We start from the raw sequence: 11,051 nt of genomic DNA on the forward strand, positions 1-11,051 counted from the left end.
GTGAAGCTTTAGAAAACAAACTGTGGCTTACCACTGCACAGAACAGTGCAGCACTTTCTCTAGATGGAATGGTTAGTGCAGCTTTAAAACTGGAGTTTAAAGGGCCAGATAAGCAAAATGTCTCTTCCAATACAGTTTACAAATTCAATATGTAAGAAAAGTCAAGATTAAAAACAAAACAAAACAAAAAAATCCCAAGATGCCTGGTATTGTGCAGGGAAAATTCTTTCTAAAAGGAATGTGATTTAAAAAAAAAAATTTTAACATTCTGTAACACTACGCACAAATACAGTAAATACTTATGTTTTGACATGAACTTGAGAGGGAATTTATTGGAGAACACAGAGGGGTTTAAAAATAGGACTATGTTGTAACTTGGCTAAGAATGTAGTATAGAGTTTTAGTTTCTAACATAGCTTTTAAAATAAATATGAGTTTAATTGGTATCAAATATTCACATTTCAGAGCTGAAGAAAGACCAGTTAAGAAAAGAAAAATGCAAAACTGCAGCTTCCAAAAGAAGAAGCTAAAATTAATGGAGGCCATGTTGGAAGAACAAAAGAAGTTGAGCAGAGCTATGGAAGAAACCTGTAGAGAAGTACGCAGGATTTTGGATCAGCAGAACATCATTCAAGTTCAAAGCTTACAGTTACAGGAGAGAATGATGAATCTACTGGAGAAAATGATCTCCAAATCTAATGTGTAGTTTCCGTTGTGAATGCCTCTGAGATGACTATTGATAATATAGATATCCCTTTATTGCACACCACATGTGTGTCTGTTGCCCTATTCCCAGGTTTTCCATGGAAATTAAAACCCTAGTGTAATCTTAGTTAAGCAGAGAGAACAGATAATGGAGGGTGAGAGCTATCCAGTATGATAAAATTAGTGCAATATATGCCTAAGTTGAATTATTTTTATACGGAAAGGTTAAGGGATGAATAGCTCTGGGAACTTCAGTACTATTAATGCCTAGGTCAGGTATTGTTTTACAAACAGTGGTGTTGTGTATCGCTTCGCATCAAGGACTATAGCTTGACCTGTTGTAGGGGAACAAAATAGTGCATTTCTAAGCATGGTAATTGCATCTTGACTTTGCTGATGATTAAACCCTGTTTTGAAACATACGCCATGATTGTACAAGTGACCTATGGTTCTTGTGGAGATACATAATTTTTAACTCCATGCCTGATATGAATAGTACTCTAAAAGTATTAGGGTAAAAATAGTCTATTCAAATACACTTTTGATATAAAAAGACACCCCCCCCCAACCACCTCACTATATACTGAATACTAAAATGTATAGAAGATACTTGAAGTTGCTTTTGATATTAAATGTTTAATTTTTTTCATTATTAACTGGAATCTGTTGACTTAAAGAACAACCAGCAATGAAAACTCCCATTTATTCTCTATCACAAAAGAAAAATATTGTACTGTGTGTATATACATATATATATATAATCTATCAAATGAAATAAAGAAAAAGAAGAAATTTATTATTGCTGAGCAGATAGTATGCTTTGGACAGTGAAAAATTCTGGGAGAGGTAAACATGGTCAAAGTTTTTTAATTCTTAATTGCAGTGTAAAGATATCCTGTACTGATGTGTGAAATATAGAGATGGAAGTAATGAAGAACATTCAAAACCTCTATGGTAGTATTTCATAGATTCATAGAATGGTTGGGGTTGGAAGGGACCTTCAAGATCATCTAGTTCCAACCCCCGTGCCATGGGCAGGGACACCTTCCACTAGACCCGGTTCCTCCAAGCCCCATCCAGCCTGGCCTTGAACACTTCGGGGATGGGGCATCCACAGCTTCTCCGGGCAATCTGTTCCAGTGCCTCACCACCCTCATGGTAAATAATTTCTTCCTTATATTTAATATAAATCTACCCTCTTTCAGTTTAAAGCCATTACCTCTTGTCCTATCACTACATGCCCTTGCAAACAGTCTCTCTCCAGCTTTCTTGTAGGCATCCTTCAGGTACTGGAAGGCCACAATAAAGGCTCCTTGGAGCCAGGCTGAACAACCCTAACTCTCTCAGCCTTTCCTCACAGGAGAGGTGCTCCAGCCCTCTGATCATCTTGGTGGCCCTCCTTGGGACTCACTCGAGGAGATCCATGTCTTTCCTGTGCTGAGGGCCCCACAGCTGGATGCAGCACTCCTGGTGGGGTCTCACCAGAGCAAAGCAGAGGGGCAGAATCACCTCCCTTTTCCCGCTGGCCACACTTGCTTCGATGTGGCCCGGGATACAGTTGGTTTTCTGGGCTGCAGGCACACATTGCCAGGTCATGTTGAGCTTTTTGTCCACCAACACACCCAAGTCCTTCTCTTCAGGATTTCTCTCAACCCATTCTCCACCCTGCTTGTATTTGTGCTTGGGATTGCCTCAACCCATCTTTGCTGAACTTCACGAGGTTCACACGGGCTCACCTCTCAAGCCTGGCAAAGTCCCTGTGGATGGCATCCCTTCCCTCCAGCGGGTTGACTGCACCACTCAGCTTGGTGTCGTTGGCAAACTTTCTTATCTGCTGGTGGCACAGCTTCGGTGTGCAATTAGATGCTCTAAGGTGTGGTCTGTAAGGCCGATCAACATCGATACACCACAAGAGGGAGCCGGAGGCATAGAGGATTGTATTTAAGTCGGTAAAGTAAGTACCAGCAAGTGCTTGGTTCTTCAGTGAAGTAAGACATTGAAATAACCTTTAATATCAAAAGTTCGTCGGCTGAATTTCCTACATACCATTTCTTTTTGCGTTCTCCTTGAAAAACATATTTCTGCTGCTTTCACTGTATTTGCAAGACTGAAGGTTACATTCAGGTACAGAAAGTACAGAATTAATGTTAGTATTAGGAATTCAGGCCATTCTCCATTCTTGCTATTAAACAATATCCCCTCTTGAAACTTTATTTTTGAAGGTGTTTGCATTTTCCTATGTAATGTAATGTATTGTTGCTTAAGCTAATGTTAGTTAAACTATTTTAAAACCCCGACACAACCAATTACTCTGCAATTATACTTAGTAAACAGGATAAAGTTTATATTCACCAAGAAAATTAGTAATACGTGGAAACATTTCTTAGAAGATCCTGCAGGTATGAAAATTAAGAATGGTTAAGTATGTAAATGTGGCTCATTCCTATAGAGTTTAATTGATGATAACAGGATAATGCAAATGTAGTATAAGATTCAACCTGCAGAAAATGGTGGCTGCTGAGGTATAAATGAAGGAACTTTCTTTCACATTTGCTACAGTGATTAGGTGATTGGAAAAAGGGCAAGTGTCAGGTCTGATTCTGCAACGATAGGGTGATAGCTGACATTTAGCAAAAGTGAAATTCCCAATACTTTTGTGTATGTAAAACTGAATTAGTCATATCTGAAAGAGAATCATGAAACCGTACTATATCTCTGCCTGCAGGACTACTGTTAAAAGCAGGACTGTTCCTAATGTCATATAGGTGATCAGAATACCTGCAAGAGCATTGCCATACAGACATATAAGAGAGAGGGGAATATATGTTGTGTGCTTTGTCATGGTTTTGCACATTACAAATGTAGATGTGTCACAGATTTGGGTAGGCAGATATACCCATGTTGTAGTGCTTCCTGACAATTTAACTTGTGTTACAGTAAGTCTCCCCTGACTCCGTGGGAACTATTAATATTTACTGATATTATCTACTTGACCATTAAAGCAATTAAATCCAATTAATGAGCAATAACAATGGCAGCATATTTGAACTTTGTGCTGTAGAGTAGGTAGTCCCTCTCCTTGCATGCTATGAGAATTATAATTCCAGAGCTGTAGAAACACAGGAATGGAGGAAATCCACCGATTCCTTGCTTTTAACCACAAGCAATCATGTCATGTAATCCCTTTTGTAAATGTGTGGGCCTGTATCTTATAATGAATTAAGTGTTTGGTCCCCAGAATTACAAGAGCTGCATTACAGATGGATAAAATGCAATTTAGAAGATTGCTTCTAGGATTATTCCTGGTCAATTTATACCAATTTCTTTATGTACCAACACTGATTTTGCCGCTTTCTGTAGTGTTTACTCTTGAGCGCCAAAGGTTGCGTCCCATGCAGCCCTTTTTCAGGAGAATAAAACTCTTTTATGACGTAGAGATTATTCTGATAACTGTTTTGCTGATTTTGCTCTTTGAGTTCATTCTTTTAAAGATGAATGACCAGAATGGTAAACCACATTCTAGATGAGACTCTGAACATTGTCTTACATAACTGCATTCAAGGAAGTGGTGTTTTCTGGAAGTTGTGAGATTTTATTTCTACATAAACCATCATTTTTTTAGTAGTTAAAATTAGAAGTTAAATTTTTAAACCTTATCTCTTTAACAAAAGGCTTTATCCCCATGCTTCCAGATTATTTATATTCTAGCCCTGGTTTTGTGCAGGGAGTGAACAGAGCACTGATGTAGACAAGTATAACTAGTTTTATGTATGACAGAAGTTTTCTAAAGCTTTTTTTGAAAACAGGTTGAAAATTCCCTACCTACCCATAGTTTCTTTTTGCTGCTGTTTCATTTGTTTTAAAGACTGAACATTTACTTGAAAAAAAACAGGCTGAGGGATTTTTCTGCATTTGTTTGTAAGGTAGGCACAGATTTCTCATCTATATGGGACAGTTAGCTGCATGTAAAGATACTTGAAAGTTTGAGATATTCAGACTAATTGTAACTTGAAAGACCTGCCTAGAATTAAAATGCTTGGTAGAATTCCTAGTTTTGCAAAGCTGGGACACTGCTTCTGTGTCTGTATGAGTGGGGGGTATACGGTGTAGTAAGTATTCAAGGAGAGCACATCAGGGGTTACTCAACTTTACCATTGTAACTATGACATTAAAGGAACTCCCTTGTGGCTTCTAGAAGTGTGATCAACAAGTAAACTGTAGCACAGGAAGACAAATTTCTTATTTTCAGGGCAGTAACAGGGTCAACACAGTATGATACCGCTTTCACTAAATGAAGCACCTGTATTACACACATACACACAGATGGTGCAAATGGAAAAAATAAATAGGGGAGGAAATTCACTGCCTGGAGGCAGGTGACTTTTTAAGTGATGTGAAAATAGAATGAAAAGGAACCTGAGGAGGCAGGTGAGAAAACGGGACATTGCAAAACATGCAAGCAATCAAGGAGAAGTGGATTGTGATGAAAGGAAAGATGGCAAAAAATGTTGGGCAAAGGGGCTAAGTAAATGCCTCCGAACAAAGGTAGTAATGACAGGGATGAGAAGGAAGACAGGAAAGTGAAAATGGAAGAAAAAGCAATGCTGAAGGAGAAAAGTTACAGTATGAATATGAAGAGCTAACACTAGTGGAATTCTGTATATTTTGAACAGAGAGCTCCTACAGATAACTTAGACAAGTTAGAAACAGCGTACAGCAAGTACTAACACTTTTATCCCACCAGAGAAAAATAAGTCTCTGGACAAACATCTGGAAGCAAAAATATTTTTCAGAAACTAGAGAGGTTAAGTAATTTGCAGGATGATCCCATTATAATTAAACAGCATTTTCTCATATTGGTATTAACAGTTTGCTGGTTAAAATATTTTGTAACTTTTTTTTATTTTATTCCTTGACTTCAAATTGGAGAGGCATTTTAAGATTTCAGTTTATTTCATGTCTTGCCAAATCTAACAGATATCCAGAAAAACAGGCAATATACTTATGGACACGGAATGTCTTTTATGATTTTCTCCATAAATGGCTCTCTCTTTTGTAAAGTACAAAACCAGCAGAAAACCACATATAGATTTTTTTAGTTATTTTTCCAGACTTAATCTGCCCAATTCAGTGTAGGGAAAAAGAGTTTACAACTCTGCAGACTCACTCTATGTTGACAGGCTGGTTCTGTGAATAGTCTCTTGTTTTAAAGTCAAAGGGACTGCTCAAATGAACAAATTTATTGAACTCTGTATGTATATGTTCGCAGATTAGTTCCTATGCTGATAATATAATGTGAAAGGCAAATTTGAGAAAGGAATTTAGGAACATTTGGTGGTGTTATGTCAGCAAGTAAATACTAACCATCTGGTCTCTAGATTGCTAGTCTATTTCCCCTGATTTTATGGGTAGCATACTTCCTGTGTGTGCAAGCTTGAGACTACATCATTAAACTTCTGTGTTGATTTTTTTTAGTGTTTTAACAGAAACATTTAAATTACTTTGCCATTTTGGGGATGAAATTTTGTTCCTATGCATGTTTCTAGTTGGAAATTTTTCATTCTCCTACACCTTATTTTAAGGTGTCTTATTGAAACACATTTTAATAAGGATGAATATTTTCAGGTATGTTCTCTGGAAAACAGACCGGTCATCTGCAGTGAATGACATCCAGTTGTCTAGAGCTGACTAATTACTACAGGTAAGATCTCAGTTTGATCCTGGTTGAAAGTTATGTCATTGAATCATAGAACCATGAGCCTATGAACCAAACTTTCTCGACAAAAGTATGGTCTAGACAAGATGGCCCAGCACCCTGTCCAGCTGAATCTTGGCAGCTGGCAATCAATGCTGGGCAATCTACCACTTCCCTGGGGAGATTATTCCAACAGCTGATTGTCCCCAAATTTTCCTCGTGTCCAATTGGAATCTCTCCAGGAGTAAATGGTACCCATTACCCCTCATCTTTTCCATGTGACTGCTTGTAAAAAGGGCGTCTCCACCTTCTTTCCAGCCACGCTTTAAATACTGGAACAGGGTGATAAGGTGTCCCCTAAGCCTTCTTTTCTCAAGGCTGAACAAACACAGCTCTCAGCCTTTCCTCACACGGCAGGCTTCCCAGTCCTCCCAGCATCTTTGTGGCCCTTCTCTGGGCCCTCGCTGGCCTGTCCACATCTTTCTTGTGCAGCAGGCACCAAACACAAGCACGCTATTCCAGGTGTGGCCTGACAAGCACTGAGTACAGTGGGATAATGACTTATTATTAACCAGTGATGCCCTTGTTGATGCAACTCCACATCCTGGTGGCTTTCTTTGCCTCAGTAGCACACTGTTCAGTCATATTGAGCTCGTCCACCAGAACCCCCAGGTCCATTTCCACAGAGCTTCTCCCAGCCAGGTAGATCCCAGCCTATGCTGCACTCCTGGATTACGTTTTCCCAGGTGCAAGACCTTACAGTTGTCCTTGTTGCACTCTTCCAGGCTAGCCAGGTCTTCTCACAGGGTGACTCTCCCTTCCAAAGTGTCTGCTTCCCTGCTCAGTTTGGTATCATCAGCAAACTACATCAGGGTACGCTTGATCCCATCATCCAGACCACTTATGAAAATAATAAGCAGCATTGGGCCCAATACTGATCCCTGGGGGACCCCACTTGTGACAGGTTGCCAGGTTGAAAGGAGCTATCTACTACCAGTCTCTGGATGCAGCCTATCAGCCAGTTCCCCACACAGTCTAGACTGTAACATGCCAGTTTCTCTAGGAGGCGGCTGTGGGAAACTGTATTTTTGTGGGAAACCAGGTAGACAAGTCCACCACTTGCCCCACATGAACTGAGCAGGTTACCTTGCCGTAGAAGGCAATCAGGTTTGTCAAGCATGATTTGCCCTTTGTGAATCTGTGCTGGTGTTTCCCAATCACATGCTTCATTTAACTCATGATAGTTCCCAGGAAGATTCATTCCATAGCTTTCCCATCGACTGGAATAAGACTGATGGGCCTATAATTTCCTGGATCCTCCTTTAAGCCCTTCTTGTAGATGGGGGTGACATTAGCCTTCTTCCAGTCTTCTGGGATGTACCCTGATCTCCAAAACTTCTCAAAGATTATGGGGAGTGGCCTCACAATAACATCAGCCAGCTCTAACACCCTCAAGTGGATAATGTCAAGGCCCACCAATTTGTAGGGGTCAGGCTCCTATAATAGTTTACATACTATCTCTTCCTTCACTGACCGCGGGTCTGTGTTTGTGTCAAACCAATTTATGTTCCCAAGGCCTGGGGTCCAACAGTACTGGTAAAGGCAGAGGTGAATAAAGTGTTGTGAACCTCTCTGCCTTTTCAGTATTGTTGGTGAAAAATTCACCCCTCCTGTTTCACAGCGAGCCAATATTTTCCTTCTCTTTCTGCTTGTTGTTTGCATATCTGAAGAACCCTTTCTTGTAGTTTTTGTCATCTCTGGCCAATTTCAATTTGAGCTGAGCTTTTGCTTTTCTAACTGCATCTCTGCACACCCTGGAAATGCCCTTGTAGTTCTCAATGGGTATTCGTCTGCTTTTCCATTGCTGGTATGCTTCTCTTTTGGTTTTGAGCAGATTCGGAAGCTTGCAGTTAAGCCAAGGAGGTCTCTTGCTCTGCCTACTTCCCTTACTTTTAAAGGGGATTAATTGTTTCTGTGCTTCCAGGAAAGCATTCTTGAAAAAAACCCAGCACTCATTAGCTCCTTTATCCTCCATGGAAGTTTCCCACAGAAACACTCCCAGCTGAGCTCTCGCTGAAGTTTGCTCTTCTAAAATCTAAACCCTTTGTCTTAGTACTAACCTTCAGCATGCTCAGCAAGATCCCAAACTCTACAATATTGTGATCATTGCAGCCAAGGCTATCACTAACTGAGATATTACAAAATCAGGTTTTCTTGGTTTGTGAGTAGCAAGTCCAGCAGTGCCTCATTCCTGGTTGGCATATCTAACATTTGTATGAGAAGGCAGCCCTCTGTGCATTCCAGAAACTTGATGGATAATACGTGAGCCATTGCATTGTTCTTCCAACAAATGTACGGGTAGTTGAAGACACCCATTAGAACTGTATCTTTGTAAAATAGTTGCAATGTAGTGAAGGGTGTTGTTGCTTGTATTCCAAATCTCTTGTTCAGTGCTACCATATTTTTTTAAAGAAAGTACCTCATATGAAAGAATCTTTCAAAGTAGCTGCTTTCAGTTATCTGAATATAAATCCTTTCTTTCTGCTTTCTTAAACTGTGCTATTGTGCTTCTTTCATCAGTTTCTAAGAATTTGGCAAATAACTCTTAAAATGTTTAAGATGTTAAAGCATTTATATCTCAATTTGTATTTGTAAATGTATTGGTAATATTTTCAGTAAATGTCTAACTTCCTGACTATATGTTGCTGTCTTAGGAGTAAGTTCTGGACTGCTATGCATTGCAAGAAAAAAATGAATTGGTGCATACCATTAAAGGTATAAAATTTGCTACGTGCTTGAATGTTGAGAAGTACTTATCACAGCTTGAGGAAGGTTTGTTTCACTGAAGGAAGCTATAGGAATATCAATTTTCTATGAACTGCAGTAAACATATTTAGAAAATTAATTGAAACTACTTTAAAAACTCTCCATGATCCTCATTCTTCCCCCTACAGGTTTAACTATAATTTACCTTTAATTCAATATAATTAGATCAAATGCAGTGAAGTTGTGAGGTGTTAATTCTAATGCTACACTTTCTTTAAGCTTATATGAATATTTTATATACTTCTTTTTCAGTTAGCTTAACTTGGAACATCACTAGATGAAGATGAAATACCCCACTGTTAAATCTTTCACAAAAAGAAAACTGTCCACCTAGGGTTTAAATCTACATCTCATCTGTATTCAAGGATTTAAGCCTGTTTAGAGCTGGTTCACATTGGTTAACATTCAGTAAAAACTATGACTACAGCTGAAATGGTTACACCAGAAATAATGCACTTGTTTCATGTCTCCTTGCTGGCAAGAATTTCTTGTGATTTGGTTTATGCATTCTCAAGAAAATAAGCCATGATCTCATTTTAGAAAGGTGGTTAAAGAAGGTACAATATACATTGAAGAACTTTATTCTCAAGTAGACTTTCCTTCTGTGCGACTGACTGTATGTGTTCACTTGTGCAATGAACACCTCCACGCAACATCCCGTGCACACTGCATGGGCACCATGCATCTTTCATTGAAGACAGTCAGCCTATGTGCTGAAGCATCAGCAATGACATGGTGCCTAATGAAAGTTTAAATTGCCTGAACACTGCTGCAGCATTCCTCAGCACTACAGGAATATTAGTCTCTGGTAGTCCTTATATTCAGTCATCTGTCTCCAGATATAGTGATGTCTCTGAATCTTTTAGCTGGAGACACAGCTAAGCCCCATGATCTTGTCTTGCTCATTCCAAATAAGAAAGTATACTTGATGTGTGAGGTATGCAGTTCAGGTTCAGTCTTAAGAATACGTCTACGGAAACAAGCATAGGCTAATTTTCTGTTTCAGATGAAATTAGGATGTTATGGTAGCAATAACCTGGAGCAAGCCAATTACCAAGGAAAGGATGTTTATGGAGGATCCACCATAATCACCAGGATTTCATCAGGAACTGCGTGGATCACCTGACTCATGAAACAGCCACCACAAGTGTATCTTTAAAAAGGTGAGAGAGGAGGATGGCTGCCACAGGTTCAAAGAAATAATCCATCAACGTTGAACTTTCACCATGGAACAGAATGAGAGGAACCTTAAGAAGCGATGGTGAGGGCACTGAGAAGACTTCCACACATGCTGTCAAGGCCAAAGTGACTCTTAACAAATGCACTTAATGGAGAAATCAATTTGTTTTCATTCCAAAAGGTCAGTTAGAATAATTGCAAGTCTAGTTTTAAATGAAACCAAAGGTTTGATGGATAACAAATTATTCTACTTGATGTAGGTATATCTTAATGAGTTTTTATACTAATAATCATGATTATTTTTACCCAGAATGAGCAGTTATCTTCTAATCTTAAAAGCCATTCAGAATCTACTTATGAGGTGAAGGAAGATGAAGTCAGCCTGAGTTAAATCAGACGTGAGGGCCAGGGCAGAATCCTGTCATTCTGCATTATTAGGCATGGAAGCCATTAACACCAAAACCACCTCTGCCAAAGTGGACTTAAGCATCGCTGTGATTATGTCATGCCCTTTCAGCTGAACTTAAGGAGCAGAGATGACTACAAGCAGGGCAGTGCCTCTGGCAGGGATCCTAAAGACAGACTGAACTCCGCCCAAAAGGACCTTCTGTTTTCTTGAGAGTTTGGAGATAAAAAGCTTGGATGA

The 11,051-nt window shown here is 39.4% G+C and overlaps 1 protein-coding gene across 4 annotated transcripts in view; it reads left to right on the forward strand.

Annotated features, from left to right (window-relative positions):
* MSANTD1 (Myb/SANT DNA binding domain containing 1) overlaps positions 1-9,889 on the forward strand; it is a 43,195-nt gene extending 33,306 nt beyond the window's left edge. For all 4 annotated transcript variants that reach the window (XM_080411101.1, XM_080411102.1, XM_080411099.1 and 1 more), the window contains exon 4: positions 466-9,889. In XM_080411101.1, the coding sequence (XP_080267227.1) occupies positions 466-706 (241 nt within the window). In that variant the 3' untranslated portion in view covers positions 707-9,889. The remainder of the gene's footprint in view (positions 1-465) is intronic.
* The last annotated feature ends 1,162 nt before the right edge of the window (positions 9,890-11,051 follow it).

The sequence above is a fragment of the Falco punctatus genome, assembly GCF_963210335.1.
Source record: "Falco punctatus genome assembly, chromosome: 1".
Classification (NCBI taxonomy): Eukaryota; Metazoa; Chordata; class Aves; order Falconiformes; family Falconidae; genus Falco; species Falco punctatus.